General features: G+C 35.3%; 1 protein-coding gene across 1 annotated transcript in view; it reads left to right on the plus strand.

Annotated features, from left to right (window-relative positions):
• Positions 1-9,647, plus strand: part of LRRK2 (leucine rich repeat kinase 2) — a 140,077-nt gene extending 130,430 nt beyond the window's left edge. The window contains exons 47-51 of the mRNA XM_003793534.1: positions 316-500; positions 4,138-4,290; positions 5,574-5,782; positions 7,718-7,789; positions 9,429-9,647. Coding sequence (XP_003793582.1) covers positions 316-500; positions 4,138-4,290; positions 5,574-5,782; positions 7,718-7,789; positions 9,429-9,550 — 741 coding nt within the window. The 3' untranslated portion in view covers positions 9,551-9,647. The remainder of the gene's footprint in view (positions 1-315; positions 501-4,137; positions 4,291-5,573; positions 5,783-7,717; positions 7,790-9,428) is intronic.
• Positions 9,648-13,024: the final 3,377 nt, after the last annotated feature.

Raw genomic sequence — 13,024 nt, forward strand, 5'->3', positions numbered from 1 at the left:
TTTTGTAGTTTCAGCTAGTTCATTATTAGTGTATACTAAGAGTTTTTATATTTTGGTTTTGTATTTTGCAAACTTACTGAACTTGTTTATTAAAACTAAGAGATTTTTCCTTGGACTTTAAGTTTTTCTAAGCCTTCCAGCTGTGTAGTACTTTCATTGAATCCTGTTTTTATAGAAACTTCAAAAAAGAATATCTGAATTATTATTTTATTATCTCCAGTTATTCAAGATGAACGTAGTTTCTCAAAAGCACAGATTTTATATGTTTCATTCTGTAGATACTTTGCTTAGTATGTTTTCTCTTTTTTGGAAAAGTTTAAAGGGGCTGCTCCTTTGAAGATACTAAACATAGGAAGTGTCAGCACTCCCCTGATGTGTCTGAGTGAATCCACAAATTCAACTGAAAAAACCATGATGTGGGGAGGATGTGGCACAAAGATTTTCTCATTTTCTAATGATTTCACCATTCAGAAACTCATTGAGACGAGGACTAATCAACTGTAAGTTATTTTCTGTCTGTACAACTAATTTATTATTTATGCTTATTTTTTATAAATATGTCAATACATTGATTTCAGAATAAAGTTCTTTTGAGATAAAATAATTCATTTCTCTATTACGAAATTAAATGTTCATTTTAGAAAATTTAGAAAATTCTTTAGAATACTTTAGGAAGCAGGGAAATATTAAAAAATCATCTAGCCTTATCACTTCTGGGACAAAATATGTAAACCATTATAATCGCGATAGTATTTATCCATCTAAATTTTTAGTAACTTTATAATCTGTGTTTCAAATTAGACATATGGATTTGGAAGGCCGTCAACTCAGTCTTTTACTAAATTCATGGATTTTACAGGTGAAGTTTAATATACTTTCCATGAAGTGTTTACTGCTATAAATATATACTGCAGGAATAAAGTTCTTTCTAGATTTGATGAACACACAGATGTCCACTCTATAGCCAAGTTAGTGATGCTAGTTTCAAACAACTATATAATAAAATATAAACCTCTTCCCAGTTTAATATTGCTTCAATTTTTAAATTGTATGTTAACCAAAGCATTACATCCCTTGGTGATCACAAGTGTAAGATGGTGGATAAGAGCATAAATCTTAGTTCAGACATCGGCTTTGTTGTTCACTGCTTTTGTGAACTTGGGCCACAACCTTTCGAACCTTCACTTCTTTCTTACCTGAGGATTGTAATATACTCTGTCAAAGTGATAATTGAAATACTTGATACAAAAATTAATAGAAGGAGCTTAACATCACTCATCAGCACCTAGTAAACTGTAAATACATGTTAGCCCTTACTGTGATTACTATGAGCTTTGCACCACAAATTTCTATCTCAGGGAATATGCTAACATCTCAAGGTTCATCCGTCTATTGCCCAAGATTGAAACGTGTAGTGATCTTGTCTGTCCTCTGTTCCCCGGATCCACCTGGCTCTAGCCATTGTCTCTCAAGTCCTTGTACTTCTCATAGTTCCCAGCACAGCTTCCATGGGCCAGTCTGCCATCCATCACCTATGGGCATGTTTATACCCAGATTATCCTCTTTTATACTCTGTTTATTCTCAGAGTATCCAGTTTATACTTTTTTATACTCAGTTTATACTCTTTTCAGTCTATTTTGAGTATTGCAGATAGGAGACTCTTCTAAAATGCAAGTCAATCTGATTAACTGTCCTGTTTCAACCCTTCAGTGGCATCCTATCATTCTTTGGGTGAAGTCCAAATTCCCCATGATAGCCTCCCAGGCCCTTCAGAATCAGGCCTTGCTTGCCTCTCTAGATTCCCATTTTGCAGCCTCCTTGCCTTCTGTGCTTCAGCCAAACTGGAATGGTCTCAGTTCTCAATGACAGTCTGCTTCCTTTCACTCCCAGTCTTCAAACACGGTCTTCTCTTTGCCTGGGGGCCTATTATGCCCTGTCTGTTTCAGCCCAGATGCCACTTCCTCTGAGTGACTCTCCCAGTCCCACCTGTGCAGGGGAGGTGTCCAGTGTTTGTGTTCTGTGTTGCATTTGTTGTTTCCCTTCACAACAGCTGTAATATTTTTATAATTCTATTTTAAACAATAGCTTCTTGATACTGCCAGATCAACTGGTTCTCAACATTGGCTGCCCATTAGAAACCTGTAGATAGCTGAAGATGATAAAATGCCTGGGACCCAGTTCAGAACAATTAAATCAGACCAGTGAAGCCTGGGATAAGACCCTGGCGTTAGTGTTTTGTTTTTCCCCTCCAAGTTCTCAGGTGGTTCTAAAGTGTCCTTTGGGTTAAGATATACTGTGCTATGTTCTAAGTTCTCAGGGTTGAGGGTTTGTATTTTCTGTCTTGTTACAGATTTGTTTATTAGCATGTGGTCAATATTTGGATGACCTTATTCTCTATCTATTATTTCCACTTTTAACCCAACTACACAAGCTTGAAAATGTTTCAAAAGAAAGGACCTATAAGTTTTTTTATTTCACAGAGCTTTTTGTAGGCTGATGGGTATCTGTCAACTTCTTAAAATTCCATATAAGATTTGAAATATAGATGTTTTACTATAGAACATCTAGGTGTATAAACATCAGGTTCGCAGAGACGTTCATCTCTCCCAAAAAATGATGACATGGTTTCATAAACACGTGGAAATATTTCACCTCTTTTAGAAAAGTATTTCCTGTTGCCTTGGTCTCTTCCCACTTACACAGACACCACATCTGTCATTGGGGCTGCTTCATCACACTGGTAGGCATTTTGGACAATGGCTGCCTTTGAGCCAGAGGGCTCCACCAGACCTGTTTGGAGTCCTGGGTCTGAAACACGTTAGTCCTGTGGCCTTGAGCAAGTTATTTGACATTGGTAAACCTTTCTTTCTGTAACTAACAAACATTGACATTCATCATATTTTAGGTTTTTAAATTAAGGATAGAACAAGATTAACACACAAAAATAATTTATAAATTCTAAAACTCTATGTAAAACTCTATGCTAATAGGAGCCAACATCCATTAAATATGGAATTATCTAGAATATAGGGGCTCTGTCAGCAGATTATATCTCCACTCTCTTAGCAGAATGGAAGAAAAAGGAGGCGGAAAAAAATCTTCCTACTCCGGGACCTACTGATGATTCTTACATCACTGTTGTATTCTCTTGGCATGTGGCTGATTATAATTTTAACCATTTTTACTTTTTCCTGGTATATCAAAGGTACTAACTTACCTATGATAACTCTACTGGATTGGAAATATATAGAAAAGACATGGCCCTTGCCCTTAAGAAGTTACCCTTACAGTCTCATGTGAAGGATACATTTATGAATAATGCTTTATGTTTAATAAGGTCTATACTATTATAGCTACACCAGTGGAGGGAAGGCAATATTGCTCTATTTTCATAGGTCAAGGAAGAATTCCAGAGGAGCTGATATTTAAGTGAAGCCTCCAAAGATAAGTAGGTGTTTGCCACGCCAACAGGGCCCATGCCAGCCACTCTGTTTGTGAAATGTGAGCATTGCTAAATGTCTTAGGTTGTAAGGGAGATACTTTTTGTAATTTTTCTTTATTTTCAAAGGGAGTAAAATGGCACATAATTTACTTTCTATTTATGTTTGGATTACGTGCATTTTTTTCTCGACTGGCCTATGTTGATGCAGAGATATATTTTGCTTTAACATTTGGGGACCCTGCCACTACATTTTACATCAACACCTTCTGTTTTATAACTCTAGGTGTTAAAAAAACGAATCCTTAATTTTCCAAGCATTCAGGCATCGTTCAAAAGCTACAGCTATTAGAATGGATGTTTCTTTTGGAAACTAGGGTTCTTGTAAAATTCTACAAGAACCAGATAGAGTTGAAATGAAAACTAAACCCACACATAGACATAGTCAATCTTTAATTTATCATTAAAGGAAATCAAAAGTAAAGTAACGAAAAGCAGGCCAGGTACCAAAGTAACTACATGTATTCAACTAAGAATGGTTAGAGGAATGTATGAAATAATTGCGATAGTCTAGCTTGTTTATTTTTCAAAATAGGGTTAATTTTAAATGCATTAAAGCCGATGTAAGGTTGTATTACATGTTGAAATGTAAAAAACAAAACCCAAACAGTGGTGACACTCCTCTGTTCCCCTCCAGGTTTGCTTACGCAGCTTTCAGTGATTCGAACATCAGAGCCGTGGTGGCCGACACTGTTCTCTACATTGCTAAGAAAAACAGCCCTGTCGTGGAAGTGTGGGATAAGAAAACTGAAAAACTCTGCGAACTAATAGACTGTGTGCACTTTTTAAAGTAAATTCATCCGCTCTTTATTTTATACCTGAAAGAGCTGTCCATATGCTTCAGATTTCGCAGAGGGAGGAACCAATCGTGGCTTAGTTGTTTCTTTCTGCCTCTTCATAGACAGAATGCAAAAATACAGCTGTTCGTGCTTTTTGGCAGCATCTTTTGATATCTGCCCAATTTTATGTGGGAAAATAAAAGCATAAGAACATACTACATATATAATTTCTTTCAAAGCATGTTCTCTATTGAAAATAGCACCTGATTGAAAATGGATGCAGCCTTCATTACTAGCTGTAGATCTGATGGCATCATAGTATCAATATTCTACTTAGCATTTGACTGTGGGTCCAAGGAATCTGTGCTCTAAGGGGAAAAAAAGGCACAGAATAACAGAGAAACACAGGAGACAGGGACGTACTAGACTGACCAGTGTCCTAACTTAGAGAGGAGCTCCGAGGCTCCTCTGAAACAGTGTGTGAGTGGCAGATCTCAGGCTCTGTGTCAAGTGCAACCTTTCTGAGCTGGTGTGGAGAAACGGATCATTGCCAAACTTAATTGCAAACTGCTTTATGTTTTTGTTTTGTTTTGATTTTACCATATGGATGTATTATACTCTGAAGAACATTTTAGATTATACGCTAAGTGCATAAAATGAGATTTCAAAGTTTACTTTCAGAGATTTATCTTAGGGTTTTGCTCTGGATTGTGAGAAAGCCTCTCTGTTTATGTTCAGAAGGGCTGAGAGTTCTGTTTGGTAGAGTTCCTTATTTCCTGCAGTTCCAAAATTATGAAGATTCTTTTATTTCTGGACACTATATTTCTGTCCTGAATTAGAGTATTCATTATCTCAGGGGAAAAACTCAGTGGTTTGCATTGGTATCTTTTATATGTAAATGACTATAATTTTATTTTCTTTTGTAACTTTGAATCTTCACGTAAAGCTTTTCAAACTAACTTTTTCCTTTCTATTGGGTACATGCATATTCCCTTTTTGCTGACTTAGATAGCTTTGGTACTTAGAAAAAGTGTGCCCCTCTAATTCGTTTCAGAATTTCTTAAAGTTGAAAGGCTATTACTGTGTTATCTTTGGCAATTTATGATTCAAGTAGAGAGATGTGTTTCTTTGGCATGTGCTTAGCAAAATTTATTCTGTACAATATTAGTGACGCATACTATATATTGTGATGTTTTCATAACTTAAATGTTATATGTGTACATAGGTAGAGACATCTATCTTACCTCTTAATTGCTGATAGAATTATTAATAGATGCTCTCTTTATGATTCTAGGGAGGAGATGGTAAAAGTAAGCAAAGAATCAAAACACAAAATGTGTTATTCTGGGAGAGTGAAAACTCTCTGCCTTCAGAAGAACACTGCCCTCTGGATCGGAACTGGAGGAGGCCATATTCTTCTTCTCGACCTTTCGACTCGTCGAATCATACGTATCATTTACAACTTTTGTGACTCTGTTCGAGTCATGATGACGGCACAGTTAGGCAAGTTCTTTCCTTTAAATGTTTTTCATATTCTTGAAGACTGTAAAAGACGCCTTTATTCTGAATTTAAGTTTTCACTTTCCAATGTCGTTGGAGTGTCTTGGAAGTTCACACGGTGACACAAAGGACTGGGATAAATTTTGAACAGAGTCATTGAAAGAACGGAGAGAGGAGATGCTCCCAGTCCCAGGAAAAGAAGCGGATTTGCGGCTGAATCCTCAATTTGGGTCTCACCTGATTTTTGTCCTTTATAGCAAAGACAAAAAGGGAAAACACATAGTGTTGAGTATATTTTACTTTTTGAGGAAAAAAATTAAAGCAGATATTTATTTTGATCATAGTCTAGACTTTTCCCCCTTGTTAAAAAATCTCATTTCAGTTTTCATTCGATAAACAAATTTGTATTCTTACAGTGATATATGCTGAACTCGACAGTGTACAAATATTGAAAAATCCTAAGTTTTACTCAAACCTTTATGTCTATTTTTGTTCCTGGTTTCTATTTACATATGAAGAGATCATGATGGCCCACAAAATATATTTTCTGCACAAATAAACTTCAGTGCCTTCCTTTGATGATAAATTATTGTAGAAAATAATAATATCATATTGCATTGTTCACAAAAGTGTGACTGTGGGCTTCGATTCTGCAAAACTACAGTTTACATAACTTTAACAAATAAGTAATAAAATGTTTGACCATGAGGTAAAACTAGAATTCTTTTGCAAGCATATGTTAAGGAAGAACAGAAGCCCCTTCCCTTATTTTTCACGGATGGATGTCCGAGTTACTCAGAAGGGGTTAGAAGTAGATACTGTTAATGATTATTTGCTGTCAGGATGTTTGGCCACACAAGCAGCATAGGAGGCCTATCTACAGTGTGTGTGTGGGGGGGTCTCCCTGGTTTTATTCTACCAAGAGCTTTACGTTCTCTAATTTAGATTGAATATACTTTGGAGACCCAAATAGATGTTCGATCACTGATACTGTAGTAGAATTTCAATGGGTTCTGTTTGACTTTAAAGACAGATTTAAACAGAGTCTACAATACGCTGCCTAGTGGCTTTGGCCTCCCTGTCCAGCTTCTGTCATTTACCAGATTTCTCCCAGTTCTTTCTGGTCTAAATGAGCATCTAGTTCCCTTTAATTACTGTGCTTTCTCCTGCCTTGCGTGCTGTTTCTTTCTTTGCTTGGTGGACCTTCTTTGCTTAGCTAACGCAGTCGACCTTCTTGCTTAGTTAACTCAGGTGTCAAAACCTCAGATAAATCAACACTGACAAGGTCAAAGTTGTCTCCCTGCCTCTCTAGCGGCAGCACTGGTCACAGTCATGATTTTTTCTTTCCCCCACTGATGTCAATCACAGTCATGATCTTTTCTTTCTCCCACTAATGTCAATCTCACTAGAACATCAACTCCACAAGGGTTGGATACCCATGTTTCTGTGTACGCCTTGATTCCCAGCACTTAGTCTAGGCCTAGTATAGAAGACTTTTATGACTATCTGTTGAATAAATCAATGAATGACTTAAAATAGAATTTTCTCATAAAATGTCAGTATATCCAGCCACCCAACTCTCCATTCAGATGTTCACATGTATGTCTATGGTAAGCAAGCATTTTGTACACGTTATCTCGTTTAATATTATAACTTGGCAGGGGAGGAATATATAAATGTTAAGCCTATTTTATGGAAAGGTAAAGCTGTTTTCTCAGACTCAACATAATTACAAATTATATCAGGGAATAGATCACAGGTTTTCTTATGTCAAAAAATTGCTTGTCTATCATATGTCAATATGAATTGATGCAGTGTCTTTGAAAATTATAAATTTAGTTCCAAGGTATTTGTTTCTTAAAATATTAACAACTGTACTTTTTGCAGTCTAGTTTATTATATTGTTTAACAGAAAACTCCTGTATTTTATTTTTAAAGGAAGCCTTAAAAATGCTGTGCTGGTTTTGGGGTACAACCGGAAAAGTAGTGAAGGCACACAACACCAAAAAGGTAATATTCAGGGTGGTGCCTGTGGCTCAGTGAGTAGGGCACTAGCCCCATATACCAAGGGTGGTGGGTTCAAACCCCACCCCAGCCAAACAGCAACAAAAAATAGCCGGGCATTGTGGTAGGTGCTTGTAGTCCTAGCTCCTCGGGAGGCTGAGGCAAGAGAATCGCCTAAGTCCAGGAGTTGGAGATTGCTGTGAGCTATGACTCCATAGCACTCTACTGAGGGTGACACAATAAGACTCTGTCTCAAAAAAAAAAAAAAAAAGAGGTAATATTCAGTGGGATACTGTATTTCAAACAGTGCAAAAATATGAATGATAGTAGCATATTAAGTTTTATAAAGTTATTGTAAATATTTCATATGATACTTTCAGTAATTTTAACTGGTAGTTTATTTATAGTGTAATTTAGCTGTAAATTCTCAAAATTAAGTTTCAGTGATTTAGGAATATTAACATGACATTTATTTTTCAGGGAAGTTGAGCTATCAGGTACTATCAATTGAGAACTAGCTCAAGCTTAAACTAAATATGAATTTTTTTTACAACTTATCTATTTCCACATGAAGTCTAATTTTTTTAAATGTATTTTTTTATTAAATCATAGCTGTGTACATTAATACTATCATGGGGTACAGTGTGTTGTTTCTATGTACAATTTGAAATACTTTCATCCAACTGGTTAACATAACCTTCATGTCATTTTCTTAGTTGTTGTGTTAAGACATTTATATTCTACATTTAGTAAGATTCACATGTACCCTTATAGGATAAATCATAGGTGTGATACCACCAATCACCCTCCCTCCACCCCCTCTCCCCTCTCCCCATATTCGTGGACTAAAATTGGGTTATAGCTTTCCTATGAAAGCTATAAATTAGTTTCATAATAGGGTTGAGTACATTGGATACTTTTTCTTCCATTCTTGTGATACTTTGCTAAGAAGAATGTTTTCCAGCTCCATCCATGTAAACATGAAGGAGGTAAAGTCTTCATCTTTCTTTATGGCTGCATAGTATTCCATGGTGTACATATACCACAATTTATTGATCCATTCATGAGTCGATGGGCACTTGGGCTTCTTCCATGACCTAGCAATTATGAATCGGGCTGCAGTGAACATTCTGGTACAAATATCTTTATTGTAGTGTGATTTTTGGTTTTCTCGATATATACCTAGCAGAAGAATTATGGGATCAAATGCAGGTCTATTTTTAGTTCTCTAAGTGTTCTCCAGTCTAATTTTTACTAGTGTTTGAAAAAACTATTTCTTTTAGAAACTAAAATGATAAGCAATTAAATGTTTACACTTCTTATGAAATTTAGTAGTTTCTATAATCTGTTATAGACATTTTCCAAGTATAGTTTTTTATAACTAGCAATAATTTGGTGCACTATTTATAGCTGTATTTATACGTAGTGTATACGTTTGTCCATATATGGAAAAATAAACACCACATGTACTCACTATTAAATGGGAACTAATTGATCAAATATATATATATATATATATATAGACACACACATTTGTCTAAGTCAACTAATATATCAAAATAATAAATGTACCAAGTTGAAATAAAATAAAAATGTTTTATGGTAGATCTTTGAATCATGATTCTTTTTTTGTTTCTTTTTCTAGAGATTCAATCTTGCTTGACTGTTTGGGACATCAATCTTCCACATGAAGTGCAAAATTTAGAAAAACACATTGAAGTAAGGAAAGAATTAGCTGAAAAAATGAGAAAGACTTCTGTTGAATAAGATATTGAAAATATCTTTATTTTCTCATCTGGATGAAAAAAAATTCTCTTCTTTTATACATATTTCCTTAAAAAAATGTTTACATGTGAAGGGTACTTAGGTTTTTTAAATAGCTCATGTGTATATGAAGGAATGTTTATATGTTCTATTTTTAATTTAAATATATATAAAAATAGTTACCAGTGAAGGTATGTTTTAAAGTGCTATTTAAAATACATATATATTTCCTATATATCCTAATGAATTTTGTGGATTAATGAAAAGAAATCTTTAAAGTACTTAATTAATTGCAGTAGTTGTACTACAATTTACGAAGTGGATAATTATTTTTGCTGTCCATAATGAAGGCGAACTTTATTTTAAATGCTAAGCTAAAACAAGACTGTTGTTTGTTTACTTTCTAGAGACCCTGCCAGGTAGAGTAAAGATATTAGAATAGCTTCCCATGAATACATCCCTTCATAAATTGCTTTTAAATGCCCGATCATCTATGTTTGTAAATAGCCAAATGAACTTGCACTAATGAAGCCCTTTGTTGGAGGGTGGGTTCTCTTTGCTGCTGATACAGACAGTGCATCTCACCCCACAACTTCATCTAAAAGAAAACGCCACTAAAAAGCTGATGGAGAAACATTAAGTCTTCCTGTGCGGGAAATACATAGAAACTATTTCTTTCAATATTTCCCAGCTCTTATCTTTGAATGTAGATATTCTGGAATTCGTGTCGTTGGTGTAAATACAATTTTCAGTGCTTCAAGTGATAGTTTAATGTTCTTGTTTGAATTCTCAGAGGTAAGCCAGAACACTGACTACTTGTTCCCGCATCTGCTTCATTCTAATGCTTCTGTCCAGCTATTTTTCTAAATCTGTGAAGCTGTACATCCTACGTCATTCAGATAGAAAATGTATTTTCAGAATTATACGATTCCACAAACCCTAACAAAACCCTGAGGACAAATCTCTAACACCCTTTAGTTTCCTGAAAGAGAAAAGAGCTTTAGCTATGATGGGTGATAATATCTGCTGAGTCTTCTGAATTATACCTGGATTACTTAAATATCTTCCCACAGGAGGAAGATCAGGGCCAAGTGTCTGTGTAGTAATTTGAGGGTCGTTCTTGCTTTAGGATGAACACATTTGTTAAATGCACTGGCTCTGGCCACTATTCATCGCTTCAGACAATTCCCTTTCATGGGGCAACTATTTAATATTCTCTGAATCAACTGGCATTTTATTATATGAAAACTTTAAATTATTTATATTAAGGAAAATGAAATTCTTAAACATGAAACATTTTTTACTTTTCAAAGGGACCTATTCTTTAATCTGATATGTCATTAACAACAAAAAATTCATACATGATGGAGCTCTTTGTTCCAGTGAGATTTCTTTCATTGTTACTTTGTAAGTATATGCAATTTTTTTTTACCAAAGACAATTATAGAAAAATGTGTGAATGAATATTGTATTTCAGTGGAATAATAAACATTTTTAAAGCATGTGTATGAATTTTACAACTTTGTGATAGTAGTTTACTTCTCACATATAGGTCTGTTATCCATCTCATATGAGACTTTGTGTTAATCTGTGGCAGGAACAATCTTAAGATTGCAAGGTGCCTAAATTTTTTTCATAAGGACCTGTGGGGTTTTTAAATTCAATTTTTTATAATACAAATAATTGCCAAGATTCCAAAACAAAATATGATGGACATGCATATTCTATTTTTAAGTTATATTAAAAATGTGCCTACCACATGTAGAATCAATCACTCTTGAGTACTGAAACAAAAATATGACTTTAGAGTACCAGATATATATCTAAAAATAGAGACAATTATTTTAAGTCTTTCCTGATCAAAGCCCTAAAATAAGTTGCTAATAATTATCAAAACATAAGCATATTATTTAAAATATTCTTTGGGGGCAAGTTTTGAATGAAAAGGGAGCTTCTCTGAATCTATTGCAAAAATTCTATTGGTTACATGGGAACTATTTTAACTGAAATGTGAAACTATGTTAACTTATTTGTCAACAAATCAGTGAAATATATTGATGAAACAGCAGAGTCATTAAAAGAGATGGTTAACGTTCCTAAATTAAATGTGAATATGCAAATGTTGTGAGGAAAAAGTCCCAAACCCTTGGGTCTTTTCATCTGTGTCATCTATTACTATGGGAACCTATTTTTAACCCGATAAAGTGGATGTTTTCCATGAATGATCTTCAGCAATTCAGTGAATCTTACACCGTGCCAACTCAGGAGAAATTGAAATTCTCATTCTCCATTCTGGCCCCTTTCCCAGCTATGGTGCCATTGTTTCCGATGGAAGTTCAGATGGCTGCTTAAAAGTACATAGGTACTGGGTTCTTCCTAATTTGTCAAAGCTTTTGGAGTATTCCTGGTTACTTGACTTTCAAGCAGGAGTCAGGGAGGCACCTGACCCACAGGCCTGCTTTCTGAGCACATACCCTGCGTGCATAGCAGAGGTGTGGTGCTTCTCTTTCTGGGCTGCCCTCCCACTCTCCTGATTTCTATCCTTGCCTAGAAAGTCTCTGCTTGGAGGAGTCTCAGGCTAAGTCAAACAGTAAGTACAAAGAGAGAAGGGGCCTTAGCATTGGGTCACAGGGCTGCTTCTGGGCCTTCTTAAGAATCCACGATTTCATGGCAATCAGGGCTGTAATACTGGACTTTATGGAGAACATTAAATGTCATACTGATCTGAGCTTCACCACACTTGCCTATCTGAAGACCATCAAGAGAAGTTACTACCATTTATTATGAGAAAACCAAATGGTGTCGTAAATACTCTGTTAGAAGTATTACAGGAAAATAGACTGAGCGTCTACTTGGCCAAAGAATGGAGGATATGGGAGGATCACTCACAAAAAGCAAATATGTAGGTTGAGACTGTTAGCATGAATGGGCATTTAGCAATCTCCAGAGTGAAATAATCATTCTAGACAATGTTGCCAAGTACTCACTATCTTGGGAACACGAGCTTATTTTAAAGGCATCCTAGAAAATACATACTGAAATTTGGACAACTTCTCATTTTAGAGAATGCACATCTAGTGCATATTAGATATGGTGAAATGACTAAAGATGCAAGAGAATTATATATTTATGTGTTGATACAGCATTTTTCTATTAAATGAGAAATAATAAAGTTAATGAGATTTTGGGGGGGCAGGAGGTTGTTAGGATGAAATAGGGAGAGATGCTTGAAACACTGTTTATCTTAGAGGCTAGGAAATTATAAAAGGAATCCATGACTTCATATATATTTATAGCATAGGACAAGAAGTTTCACCATCTCATTACAAAGTGAGCCTCAGTATATCAAATATCAAAGTATTTGATATCATGACAAAGTTAAAGAACAAGGTAGCTTATAGTAGAAATGCAATACTAACACAGAGACCTAGTACATACAGTGTTTGCAAACTGATTCTCTCATGTTTGCACAGTTTT

Source organism: Otolemur garnettii, unplaced genomic scaffold (genome assembly GCF_000181295.1).
Source record: "Otolemur garnettii isolate 467f Iridium unplaced genomic scaffold, OtoGar3 scaffold00070, whole genome shotgun sequence".
NCBI lineage: Eukaryota > Metazoa > Chordata > Mammalia > Primates > Galagidae > Otolemur > Otolemur garnettii.